The 14,464-nt window shown below is 46.8% G+C and overlaps 1 protein-coding gene across 1 annotated transcript in view; it reads right to left on the reverse strand.

Moving 5' to 3' along the window:
* Positions 1–224: 224 nt before the first annotated feature.
* LOC117884602 (putative olfactory receptor 52P1) overlaps positions 225–14,464 on the reverse strand; it is a 65,763-nt gene continuing 51,523 nt past the window's right edge. Inside the window, exon 2 of the mRNA XM_034785099.1 lies at positions 225–1,303. Within this exon, the coding sequence (XP_034640990.1) occupies positions 225–1,259 (1,035 nt within the window). The 5' untranslated portion in view covers positions 1,260–1,303. The remainder of the gene's footprint in view (positions 1,304–14,464) is intronic.

The following is a 14,464-nucleotide window of genomic DNA, read 5'->3' on the forward strand; positions in this document are numbered from 1 at the left end:
ACTCTACCAGCGTGTAGAGCTATGGATATGCTCCCTTGGAACTAACCCCAATAAACATCACATTGCCTGCGCTTTGGACTTCTGGTCTTCTGCTTTCTGTCTGAGTGACAAGAACCAGGGGATGGGTGAAGGGAAAGCCCTCTACAGGAGAGAGCACTGTTTGGTGATGAAGTGATAAGCCATTAGATGTAAGGAACTTCTCAGACTGTGAACTTCCACAATTCTCAGCTCAGACAAACTGGGACAGAGCACACTTGATTAATGAGGCGGCATCCTTTCCCCATTTTGTCACATAGGATTAAAGTCAGTGGCCCCCGGTGATCACATTTGCAGGTATATTTGCCCACTTTCTCACGAAGCTCTTTGGTTTTGACCCCATAAATGATAGGGTTGATCATGGGAGGGATGAGGAAGAAGAGGTCGGTCAAGATGATGTGAACATGGGGAGCGATGCCCTGACCAAACCGGTGTGTCAGAGTGGAGAAGAGGAAAAGAATACAAGATGTCAGCATCACACATATGTGGGTTGTGCAGGTGTTGAGGGCTTTCGGGTGAACCTTCTTGGAGGAGATTCTGAGGACGGCCCTGATGATCAGACCATAGGACAGGGCAACAAGCATCAGATCTAACCCGATGACAACAAATGCCATCACCAAGCCGTATGTCCTGTTGACTGTGATGTCCCCACACGACACCTTCGCCACAGCCATGTGCTCGCAGTACGTGTGGGGGATAATGCGGTTGTTACAGAATGGATGCCTGCTCAGGAGCAGGGGCAGGGGCAGAATGAAGAGAACAGCTCTTATCAAACCCACTAGCCCTAGCTTAGCTATTCGTGCATTGGTGAGGATGGTGGCGTATCTCAGAGGGCTACATATGGCAACGTAGCGATCGAAGGCCATTGTCACGAGGACGGCTGAGTGCATCACAGAAACTGCATGAAGGAAGAATGTCTGGGTGAGGCAGCTACCCATAGTAATTCCTTTCAAATTGAACCAAAATATACACAGTGCCTTTGGCACGACAGAGGTAGATATGCCGATATCTGTGAGCGCCAGCATGCAGAGCAGCAGGTATATTGGCTTGTGCAGGGTCTGCTCTTTGCCTACAACAAACAGAATCATGAAATTTCCCAAAAGGCCGATAATGTAGAATGTAGAGAAAGGGATGGAAATCCACATATGCACATCTTCCAGGCCAGGGATGCCCATTAGGGTAAATGCTGAAGGGTCAGATGGGGTGAAGTTGAAAGATGCCATGAGGTGGTTGATGCGTCGATCAGGCTCAGAAATGCTCAAGGTGCCTGTGAAGGGAGATTTCAGAGTTACAGCCGTGTAAGTCTGTATCCGCAAAAAGAAGAACAGGAGTACTTGTGGCACCTTAGAGACTAACAAATTTATTAGAGCATAAGCTTTCGTGGACTACAGCCCACTTCTTCGGATGCATATAGAATGGAACATATATTGAGGAGATATATATACACACATACAGAGAGCATAAACAGGTGGGAGTTGTCTTACCAACTCTGAGAGGCCAATTAATTAAGAGAAAAAAAAAAAAAAACTTTTGAAGTGATAATCAAGCTAGGCCAGTACAGACAGTTTGATAATAGGTGTGAGAGTACTTACAAGGGGAGATAGAGTCAATGTCTGTAATGACTCAGCCATTCCCAGTCCTTATTCAAACCGGAGTTGATTGTGTCTAGTTTGCATATCAATTCTAGCTCTGCAGTCCCTGATAATGTCACAGCTAACCTGGTGGCTGAACTTTGTGATTTTGTCCTCACCCACAACTATTTCACATTTGGGGACAATATATACCTTCAAGTCAGCGGCACTGCTATGGGTACCCGCATGGCCCCACAATATGCCAACATTTTTATGGCTGACTTAGAACAACGCTTCCTTAGCTCTCGTCCCCTAACGCCCCTACTCTACTTGCGCTACATTGATGACATCTTCATCATCTGGACCCATGGAAAAGAAGCCCTTGAGGAATTTCACCATGATTTCAATAATTTCCATCCCACCATCAACCTCAGCCTAGATCAATCCACACAAGCGGTCCATTTCCTGGACACTACTGTGCTAATAAGCGATGGTCACATCAATACCACCCTATACCGGAAACCTACTGACCGCTACACTTACCTACATGCCTCCAGCTTCCATCCAGGACACACCACACGATCCATTGTCTACAGCCAAGCTCTAAGATATAATCGCATTTGCTCCAATCCCTCGGATAGAGACAAGCATCTACAAGATCTCTATCAAGCATTCTTAAAACTACAATACCCACCTGCTGAAGTGAAAAAACAGATTGACAGAGCCAAACGAGTACCCAGAAGTCACCTCCTACAAGACAGGCCCAACAAAGAAAATAACAGAACACCACTAGCTGTCACCTTCAGCCCCCAACTAAAACCTCTCCAGCGCATCATCAGAGATCTACAACCTATCCTCAAAGATGATCCTTTACTCTCACAGATCTTGGGAGACAGACCTGTCCTCGCTTACAGACAACCCCCCAACCTAAAGCAAATACTCACCAGCAACCACACATCACTGAACAAAACCACTAACCCAGGAACCTATCCTTGTAACAAACCCCGATGCCAACTCTGTCCACATATCTATTCAAGTGACATCATCATAGGACCTAATCACATCAGCCATACCATCAGGGGCTCGTTCACCTGCACATCTACCAATGTGATATATGCCATCATGTGCCAGCAATGCCCCTCTGCCATGTACATTGGCCAAACCGGACAGTCTCTACGCAAAAGAATTAATGGACACAAATCTGACATCAGGAATCAAAATACTCAAAAACCAGTGGGAGAACACTTTAACCTGTCTGGTCATTCAGTGACAGACCTGCGGGTGGCTATATTACAACAGAAAAACTTCAAAAACAGACTCCAAAGAGAGACTGCAGAGCTAGAATTGATATGCAAACTAGACACAATCAACTCCGGTTTGAATAAGGATTGGGAATGGCTGAGCCATTACAGACATTGACTCTATCTCCCCTTGTAAGTATTCTCACACTTCTTATCAAACTGTCTGTACTGGGCTAGCTTGATTATCACTTCAAAAGTTTTTTTTTTTTCTCTTAATTAATTGGCCTCTCAGAGTTGGTAAGACAACTCCCACCTGTTTATGCTCTCTGTATGTGTGTATATATATCTCCTCAATATATGTTCCATTCTATATGCATCCGAAGAAGTGGGCTGTAGTCCACGAAAGCTTATGCTCTAATAAATTTGTTAGTCTCTAAGGTGCCACAAGTACTCCTGTTCTTCTTTTTGTGAAGGGAGAAAAACACAGCAACAGGGGTTACACATTTTATAACAAATAGTACAGTAAATATTTTATAGCTATTAACAATCTAGAAAGGGGCTGAGCAGCAATTGGCAACACTTACAGATGGCGCCAGATTATGTAGGTGATAGTCAAGTCCAGAGAAGTCCTCTGAGGGAACTAACCAAGCCAGGTGAATGGGCAGCATGATGGCATATGAACTTTAATGTGAATAACTGCAATGTGTATGCCGATTGGAGGGAAAAACCTGAACTTCTCAAACACATTACAAGGTTCTAATTTAACTGTATGAACTCCGGACACAGACCTGGGCGTCATGGTCCAGAGCTCTATGAAACCCTACTCACAGTGCAAGCAGAAACTAAGCAAAACATTCGGAACCAGAAGGTGTTGTATGGGGAATCACAGAAAATGCAATGCCATGAGATCTGTCATCAATGCTTTACCCTTCTCTGGACTCCTCTGTGTAGTACTGGGCACCCTTCTCACACAGGACATTGCAGAACTAGAGGAGTTCAGGGAATGATCAAGGGCCTGGGAAAATTCTCATATGGAGACAGGGATTGTTACCTTACAAAAGGGAGGAATAGGAGCTGGTATGAGAACAGTCTATAAATTACTTGTAGAGAGTACATCTGGAATGTATTCTGCTTGTCTCATAACACAAGATCAAGAGGACATTCAATTAAACTGAAATGTCGTAAATTCAAAACAGATTAAAAAAAGAATATTTTCTTCACTCAGTGCCTAATTAGACTGAAGAACTCATTACCACAAGAGATAATTGAGGCCATGAACTAAGCAAGAATCAGTAAGGTTTGGACATTTACATTGATAGTGAGACTATCCAGTTATAATACTTACAGCTAAATAAATATTTTTGAAAGCCTATACACCCATGTTTTTCAGGGCACAGAACAATCTCTAGCTGTTAGGCTTTAGGGTGACACACTCATGATGGTCAGGTCACCCCCCCTCCATCCACCCACTGCTGCGTTTCTTACACCTACTGCAGCACCTAGGACTGTCAGAGAGAGGACACTGGACTAGAAGGAGCATAGGTCTGATCCACGATGCAATTCCTATATTGGAAAAGACCCAGGTATCCCTCATGGAAACAGACATTATCCTGCTCGGCTATGACTTTGTGCTCAACAGAATGGACACTAGGGGCACAAGGGTTTTGGTATTTAGGGATACAGGTTCCTCCCTCTCCGGGTCCATATATTATTTAAATGGTGAAAGTAATTAAACATCGGAACAATTTACCAAGGGTCTTGAAAGATTCTTCATCACTGAGAATTTTTATATCAAGGTTGGATGTTTCTCTAAAAGTTCTGTTCTATAAATAATTTTGGAGAAATTCTCAGGCCTGTGTTATACAAACTGTTGTGGAAGCAGAGAAAAGTTTTTCTGTTTTCTCCGACACTAGATAATCACAGTGGTACCTTCTGGCCTTTGAATCTATGAACATGTCCCCAGGAGTGCCCGAGCTTACTGAAGGCATTTTTTCTATTCATGACCATGTTGAATTTAGCCCTATGGGGAGAAATTCTTATTTGACTGTGGCACCTTGGAAATGTTACACTAGGTGTGTATTTCACGAGGCTGAGAGATGCCATGAGGCACTGCATGGATGAACGTTTTAGGTGAGAAAAATAATGACTTGACCCCAAGAAATCTTTGCACTGAGGAATGAACGTACAAGTGTCACCTTGAATGGCTAGTGCACATGGCAGCTGTATTCACCTAGGCCCTCACATGTCCCAGAGTTGCCCGCTCTCATTATACAATGTGCAAACTTCTCAGCTTGCTAGTTATTCCTGTGTAGCAATCCTTGAAGCTGCACACAGTGTGTTTGGGTGTAACAAGAACAGCAGCACAGGTGTCCTGGCATTTGCCTCCCTCTGTGACATTTCTCACAGGTGAGACACAGTCACTGATCTCCCCCTCACCAAGGGAGCAGGTGTGACGGGAGACACCTCAACCTCTTCAGAGGATGAGCTGTGGGGAGCATGGGGCAGCTTGGCGGTTGTCGGAGCCAGGGGTGACTGGGGAGCATGGAGAAGACTCTGGTGACCAGTATTCTGTTGGAATCTGGGCAGCCTGGGATAGGGAAGGAGAGTACGGACAGGGGGTCAGAATATGATGGGAGATAGGACCAGATGAGGAGCAAAGATCAATGGTACTTTCCACCAGTGAATGCCTGAAGTTATGTAATTAGCATTCAACAACAATTGGAAACACCCAGGCTGCAGTTCTGCGGCTTTCCAGGGCGGAGACCCTGAGCTGCCCCAAACGCACTTGGGGCCAGGAAAGGTCCCAGCACTGGCCTTGGACCAACAATCACAAAGAAAAACTCAATTTCAGCAGCGCTGCCTGCCTGTCCGTGTACATGCCGCTTTATGCCACCACAACCACTAGCACTGCCCGCCTGTCCGTATACACCCCATCTTTCCCCACAACCCCCAGCACTGCCCACCTGTACATGTACACCCCTCTCTCCAGCCCACTAACCTTCAGTGCTACCCGCCTGTCTGTGTACATCCCCCTGCCTGTCCCACAACCCCAAGTGCTGCCCACCTGTCCATGTATGTCCCCCACCCTTACAACTTCCAGTCCTGCCACACCGTGATACCCCTCACTGAGGACCAAATCCTGGTGCCAGACCCCACAGCAACACCTCACAGAAATACCTCCACAGGCTATGTTAAACTCAGTGTCTGCCTGCACTGGGGAAATGGGGGAGATCAGCCTGAACTGTCTCTGTGGATAAGGGGAACACCAGGAGCAGCTCAGGCTGTGCAGGGAAGGAGAGAGGGACAGACCCAGCAGGAAGGAGAGAGGACGTGGAGACTAAAAGGAGCCAGCGTGCGTAACTTTTCCCCAAAATGACACAAATATTTAATGTATTGCAGCCCATTAGAAACCTAGACACCCCTTCCTGAGGCTGCTTTTCTGTGTTGGCAATTGCTGATGTTACCATGAAGCTGTAGTGGGGCTGCTCATGGGAGGAGAGATGGTCTGAATGGGGGATGTTGTCAGAGACAGTCTGTTGCTGTGTGGTCTTCATTACATTACAGTCTGAGACACGCACACACCCTCCCGCCCACTTCCCACCCCCGCCCCAGGTGGCCTCGTTACACATCTTTGGTCTGTGCATTAGGCAGGATGTCCATTTCCTATATCACCCGATTTCAGGACTCCATGCCACTGTGATCTGGATACTGCACATCCCCCCTCACCCCCACACAAAGACACATTCACTTTATTCCTGGACTTCCCCTAGTGAGATTTCCAACACTGCCTGGTTTCCTCTAAGCCACAAACATGTTTTTTTTTTCCCTGCTTTTTGGTGCTTCTTGTCCTCTCGAAAACCAGAGATGCAGGGGCACAAAGAAAGCAGACCCCTCTCCCCCCTGCCAAGTAATTGTTATCTTAATTGTTTTGAACCTCTAAGCCTGTGAGTTTGAAATATGAGCAACTCTCCTGTCAGTTCCTCTTTGGTCCAAACAAGCTCACCCATCCTTAGACGCCACTGGATGACTCCAGTTGAAGTCACTGGAGGCTTGTGGCCGGTGTAAACCAGACCATTTTTTTAACTCCCTACAAGTGGATTGAGGGTGAAGTCCTGGCCAAGTTGGGAATTTTGCCATTGAACTCAATGGGACCAAGATTTCACTCTTAGTGTTTAACTTTCAGCTGCCAGCAGTGAAAATCACGGTTTCCGGTCCTGCTGCAGAAAGTGCTATTCTGTCATGGTGCTGAAAGAGTGTGAAGGAAGGAAACCCCCAGTTTAGGTGATGTTCTGAGACCGAGCATGAGAGATGGAGATTCCAAAACACAGGGGGCTCTGATTTTACTCTCAGGGTGGCCAGTGTCAATCTGGAGTGACCCACTGAAGTCAGAAAGTGAAAGTAAAATCTGGCTAGTGTGTGACCCTCTCTCATTGAGAACCATCTCTTAACACAGATACACACTGCAGAGGCTTTGCCTGAACTTCTTAACAGGACAGTGAAATTTGGAAAACTTGAGCAAACCAGAGGAAAATCCACACAGCCCCAAAAAAGGAAGCTACTGAAACAGATAGAAGGACACTGTAAGAGACAAGGAACTGATCCTAAAAACAAATATTTGTCTAAACTATTTACAATAATTGTTTTGTTCCAATTTTACCAGGTAAATCCCTTGGTGTTTCTGACAATACTGAACAGTTTAAGTTGCCATGCTGGTGAATTCCTGCCCAGATGATTCTTATTTGAACTCTGGAACCCTTCCTGAGCCCTTAGCAGTAACTTTATTGCAGAAACAGGCAACTCACCTAAATCCCACTCCGCAGAGAGAGGAAATCTCCTTACTGCGACAGGAAGGCAGAGCCGTGAGAAGCAGCGTATGAATCTCACATGTCTGACACTCGGCGTGCTGGACAGCGACCTTTATGATTCCCCTGTACAGTCCCTGCGGACTCCTAGTTTAGCCAGGACTCCCAGACAATTCCCTGGGCTCCGTGAGCAGTGGGGGGAGCAGAAAATAGACGCTGGAGAACTTCAGCCTACGAGTCTCCCCCCAGAGTGAGGAAATGATTCCCTGATAATAGGGACTCAGATTGTCAGGGCAAACTGAGTCTCACAGATTTGATAGGGTGGTCCGGCACTACTGAAACCCTGGAGAGAAAAGGAAGAGCCAAGTTTTAGATGTATTCCCTTATATCAGCATTTCCCTGCTGCTGCCCATTGTCATAGAATCTGAGCATCTTCTCCTCCCCTCCCAGCTGACGAGCCCTGCGCTGAATCCCTGATAAAGCAACATGCAATGGAAAAGCTCTCGCATATCCTTGTTTCAAACACAGAGTAATAGCCCCTCCCATCTGATAGCCTCTCTCTGACAGAGGGCAGCACTGATTGCCCCTGCTCAGTCATAACCCCCCCCCCCATCGTGTGATGGGCAGGACCAGCTTCCATAGCCCTGTCAGTGATCAGCATGTGCCCTGAAGCCTCGGGACTGCTAGAGTCACTGCACAGGCTGTAATTACAATAGGAAGACGTTCAGAGGCACAGATGTGAGTTAGGTGCCCAGTGTCCAGAGTTGGATATATATATGGTAGCTTCCAACCATTCTAATAGTTCATCTACTCTCTGCATTGGGTAAGCATCAAATTTCAATACTGCGTTGATCTTTCAAAAATCGATGCAGAAACGGGTTGAGGTGCCCTGCATCAGCACTAGTACAATGGGACTTCTCTACTTACTGTGTGATTCCTTCACTACTCCCAGGGCCAAAATGACCTGGAGTTCATCTCACATGGTATCCCACATTTTACGAGGGATCAGCCACAGAGTTTCCCTGATCTGTTGCCCTGGTAGGTATGGTTGCCCAGTATGGTGGTATTTTAGGTAGATGTGCCCTGGTGGGGGTGAAAACACGGTGGTAAAGGAATCAAACAACTGCTATACCTGGATCTTTTGTTCGGTCTACAGTCCCTCCCCCATGCTTGCCTCACAGGTGCCTGGGGGCCTAATTTGGGCTACAGAGGGTACAAGGTTATGAGTAGCCCCTCCTAGGCTTTTAAAAGATTCAAATGATAGCAGTGAAGCACATTGGAGAATATAATCCCAACTATACATACAAAATGATGAGATCTAAATTAGCTGATACCACTCAAGAAAGAGATCTTGGTGTCATCGTGGGTAGTTCTCTGAAAACATCAGCTTAATGTGCAGCGGCCGTCAAAAAAGGTAAAATATTAGGAACCATTAGGAAAGGGATTGATAATAAGACACTAAATATAATAATGCCATTGTATAAATCCCACACCATGAATACTGCATGCAGTTCTGGTTGCCGTTCTCAAAAAAGATATATTAGAAATGGAAAAGGTACAGAAAAGGGCAACAACAATGATTTAGGGTATGGAATAGCTTCCATATGAGGAGAGATGAAAAAGACTGGGAGTTTTCAGATTGGAAAAGAGACAACTACGAGGGGATATGATAGAGATCTATAAACTCATGAATGGTGTGGAGAAAATGAATACAGAAGTGTTTTTTACTCCTTCACATAACACAAGTACTAGGGGGCACCAAATGAAATTAATAGGCAGCAGGTTTAAAACAAACAAAAAGAAGTATTTCTTTACACAACACACAGTCAGTCTGTGGAACTCATTGCCAGGGGACTTTGTGAAGGCCAAAATATAATGGGGTCCAAAAAAGAACTAGATAAGTTCATGGAAGATAGGTCCATCAATGGCTATTATCCAGATGTTCAGGGATGCAATCTCATGCTCTGAATGTCCCTAGCCTCTGACTGCCAGATGCTGGGACTGGACGACAGGAGAGGGAACCCTTGATAATTGCCCTGTTCTGTTCTTTCCCTCTAAAGCACCTGGCATTGTCCCTTGTCAGAAGACAGGATACTGGACTAGATGAACCATTGGTCTGACCCAGAACGGCCATTCTTATCTGTGTTTCCTTTTTCTTCTCTGGATGCTGGACCTCATAGTCAATGGGGCCCACATGGCTCACTACCTCAAATGGTCTCTGCCATTGAACCAGGAATTTGAACAACAAGCTTGATAGTAACAGTAACACACAATCACCCAGTTTGAACACTCACAGCTGGACCTTTTGTTATAGGCCTTCTCTTGTACCTGTTGTGCGTTTAGCAAAATTTTCAGAGCAAACACCCAAACATTTTTGAGGTGATTTCTTAATTGAAGAATGTATTGGACTATTTTCATCACTGGGGTCTTTGCTCTTCCATGTTTCTCCAAGCAGGCCTGGAAAGCCTCAAGGTTGCTTCCCATAAGCAGTTCAAAGGGAGAAAACTTGTAGGCTTGAGGCACCTGTCCGATAGCAAAAAGGAGGTGAAAGAAGAGTTGGTTCCAGTATTTGGGATCCGAGGCTACAAACTTCTTTAACGTCGCCATCAAAGTTCTTTGAAATCACTCTACCAACCCATCAATTTGGGGATGGTAGATTGACATTCCTAATGCTGTTACCCTCAGTAGATCACACAGTTCTTTCATTGGTTGTAAGGTGAAGATAGGTCCTTGATCAGTAAGGATTTCTTGCTGTATTACCACCTGGGAGAAGAATTTCATAAGCTAATTTGTGATGGTAGGTGAGTAGTGCCCCCCCCCCCTTTCCTGTTCACTGGCTTAGTATGAGGTTTTCAAGCTAGGGGAAGCCTGCCTTGCGACTTTTTACACAATGTTGGTAAACTGGGCCTGAGGCTCCTTTGTGTGCTCTGCGTTGTGTCAGTGTGTGTTCACCTGAGGCCAGACCCACTCAGACAAACCACCAGGAACAAGACTTTCTTCTGTAAAGAACATAGAACAGGATTAGAGTCCAGCAGCCTCCTCTCTGCTTGCCTGCTACCTGCTCCCAGCTCAGTCAGTGCTGAGACCTGCTGCTGCGGGGGCAGAGGGTACATCCTGGCAGGAACCAGGACGTTCTCCCAACATGCCACAATTTGTAGTCAACAATTGGTAGGTCCCAGGGCTGCTGTTGAAGCACTCTGGACTTTGGGCTACAGGTGCATTGGTGGAGCACAAGGGGATGGCTTTGGAGTATGCCGTGCATAGGCAAGGATAATGAGGACATGTTGATACTCATAGTGCTTTTCTCTAGGGGCCCCACAAAGTCCATGCCTATCCTTTCAAATAGGTTATTAACATGGGGGAGCAGGATGAGAGGGGCTTTAGGTATTCCCCTAGGACTGGCCAGTATAATAGAGACAGAGAGTCTGGAGCACTGGGCCTGGTGCAAGATCTGAGGCCTAAACAAGAGGCTGTGAACCAGAGTCAGGCCATGTATTAAAGCAGATGCTCACAAGTTCACTGTCCAGTACATGGACTTGGCAAAGTTGTTGCTAGTGTACTAGGCCCTAAATATTTACCTAAATCTATTCCAGCTACTGCAGATACATCCCAGTCTAGCACAAGATAAGATGCTTTGACAAAATAATGAATAGGGGTATTTTGTCTAAGATATCAGGAACAAGAGAAGGTAATTGCCTTCTATGATGAGATAACTGGCTCTGTGGATGAGGGGAAAGCAGTGGATGTGTTATTCCTTGACTTTAGCAAAGCTTTTGATACGCTCTCCCACAGTATTCTTGCCGCCAAGTTAAAGAAGTATAGGCTGGATGAATGGACTGTAAGGTGGAGAGAAAGCTGGCTAGATCGTCGGGCTCAACGGGTAGTGATCAATGACTCCATGTCTAGTTGGCAGACGGTTTCAAGTGGAGTGCCCCAAGGGTCGGTCCTGGGGCCAGTTTTGTTTAATATCTTTATTAATGATCTGGAGGATGGTGTGGACGGCACTCTCAGCAAGTTTGCAGATGACACTAAACTAGGAGGCGTGGTAGATACACTAGAGGGTAGGGATCGGATACAGAGGGACCTAGACAAATTAGAGGATTGGGCCAAAAAAAACCTGATGAAGTTCAACAAGGTCAAGTGCAGAGTCCTGCACTTAGGATGGAAGAATCCCATGCACTGCTACAGACTAGGGACCGAATGGCTAGGTAGCAGTTCTGCAGAAAAGGACCTAGGGGTCACAGTGGACGAGAAGCTGGATATGAGTCAACAGTGTTCTCTTGTTGCCAAGAAGGCTAACGGCATTTTGGGCTGTATAAGTAGGGGCATTGCCAGCAGATTGAGGAACGTGATCGTTCCCCTTTATTCGACATTGGTGAGGCCTCATCTGGAATACTGTGTCCAGTTTTGGGCCCCACACTACAAGAAGGATGTGGAAAAATTGGAAAGAGTCCAGCGGAGGGCAACAAAAATGATTAGGGGTCTGGAGCACATGACTTATGAGGAGAGGCTGAGGGAACTGGGATTGTTTAGTCTCCAGAAGAGAAGAATGAGGGGGGATTTGATAGCAGCCTTCAACTACCTGAAGGGGGGTTCCAAAGAGGATGGAGCTCGGCTGTTCTCAGTGGTGGCAGACGACAGAACAAGGAGCAATGGTCTCAAGTTGCAGTGGGGAGGTCCAGGTTGGATATTAGGAAACACTATTTCACTATGAGGGTGGTGAAGGACTGGAATGGGTTACCTAGGGAGGTGGTGGAGTCTCCTTCCTTGGAGGTTTTTAAGGCCCGGCTTGACAAAGCCCTGGCTGGGATGATTTAGTTGGGAATTGGTCCTGCTTTGAGCAGGGGGTTGGACTAGATGACCTCTTGAGGTCCCTACCAACCCTGATATTCTATGATTCTATGATTCTATGTAACAAACAGGTGTCACGAAACACAGAAGGTGGTACGTAAGTGGTTTATCCCAGTTGTTTATCTCAGTTTATACATTTTGGGGTACCTCACCTTAACCCTTTGTGCGGCCTAGGGGACAGCAGAGACTCCTGCTGCTGACTGAGCCACTCCTTGCCACTGGGCACTCATGTGTTAATATACTTGTGACCACTGAGCTAGGACTGTGCCTTGAGGGCAATAAACCTGGCCGAGTGCCTTTGTCACTGAACCGTGCCTGTGGTCTTTCTTTACGAGTAACATTGAGGTCTGCTGAATGAGCAGGCTGCCTTGTCTGCTAATACTGATAACACTGGAGCTCCAAGGACAGAGGCACTGAGCAGCCTGAACAGTGTTACCGAGACAACGAGATGCCAACCTTCAGCACTTAACAGCAGCCAGCTGACACTCTGGGCAGGAGGCACAACAGTTGCTGACTTTCTCCAGACGGTGGAATTGTTCACCCTTGGGCTCAAAGTGTGGCCACTGCCTCAGTCGCGGGGGTTCCACCACTTCCCCAGTCACAAAAGTGAGTTGTTCATAGGCGTGGCTAAGGATAACATTATGTCACTGAAGTCATGGATTCTGTGACTTTCAGAGACCTCTGTGACATTTTCTGCTTCAGCCCCAGGGTGCCAGAGCCACAGCTGTCAACCAACAGGGCCTCGGAGCTGTCAGCTGTGATGGGTGGCTGGGGACCCCACAGCTCTTAGGAACTGTGAGCAGCAGGGGAACCTGGTGCTCCAAGGTGCCACGGGCGGCAGGGGGATCTGGAGCTCTGAGCTACTGTGGGCAGTGGGGGAACCTGGAGCTCTGAGTTGCTGCAGGTAGTCGGGGGACCCGGAGCTCCGAGCTGTTGGGGCTGCAGCAGGGGACACAGAGCTCTCAGCTCCCGCAGCGGTGATATGTGCTGGACCCCCGCTTGGGCTCTCATCCTCCTGCTCAGGCTTCAGTCATTCACCTTAAACCCTCCCCCCATTATTTTTAGTAAAGGTAACAGACAGGTTACAGGCTTCCGTGAATTTTTGTTTATTGCCCACGACCTGTCTGTGACTTTTACTGAAAATATCCGTGACAAAATCTTAACCTTAGGCATGACTGATCATCTGGTCTGCCACTCGTTCCTGAACAAAATTGTGTTGTGGGCCAGCGTAGTCACTCCCTGGTTGAATGCATTCTGGACACTGTTGAGGTCTGTGATTATTGCAGGCCCACTGACCTGGCCAGATGTGCCATCCACAGCACCATCTTTTTCCTCCCCTATTCCTACCAAGTCTGTCCGTTGTATGCATACTCTCACCGAGGTGTCAGCCTCCATCTTGTCAGTCGGCCATTCCCCCCATTCCTTCAAGACTTCACCAAAGTGGTTCCAGTACCTCCCCAATGTGACCAGAAAGGCCAGATACTGGAAAGGAGTTCCCTAATAAGTTTATTAAGGTTTAGCACAACTAAGTTTCCACACAAGAATTCCTTTATTAGTCTAAATGGAACTTGGTGTTGATTACATCCCAAATACAATTACAAGCAGATACACACTTATGTGTTATATCCTAGCAACCATACAGTGATATGCATTAGCTAAATATTCACCACAGGATCAGGCTTGGGAAATACCTTCCCATCATGTCATGACTCCAAAGGGGTAGGGAAAACCTCTGACAAAGGAACCAATACAAAAATTTGCTCTTTATACATTATAGCAGCATTTCTCAAACTGGGGTCCGCGGACCCCTAGGGCTCCCCGAGGGTATTCCAGGGGGTCTGTGGGACCTCTGATCAACTCCTCCCCCTCCCTCCCAGCACCTCCTTCATGCTGGGGAACAGCTGTTTCCTGGCATCAAGGAGGTGCTAGGAGGGAAGGGGAGAAGCAGGGATCCTGGCTCTGC

The sequence above is a fragment of the Trachemys scripta genome, chromosome 1 (genome assembly GCF_013100865.1).
Source record: "Trachemys scripta elegans isolate TJP31775 chromosome 1, CAS_Tse_1.0, whole genome shotgun sequence".
NCBI lineage: Eukaryota > Metazoa > Chordata > Testudines > Emydidae > Trachemys > Trachemys scripta.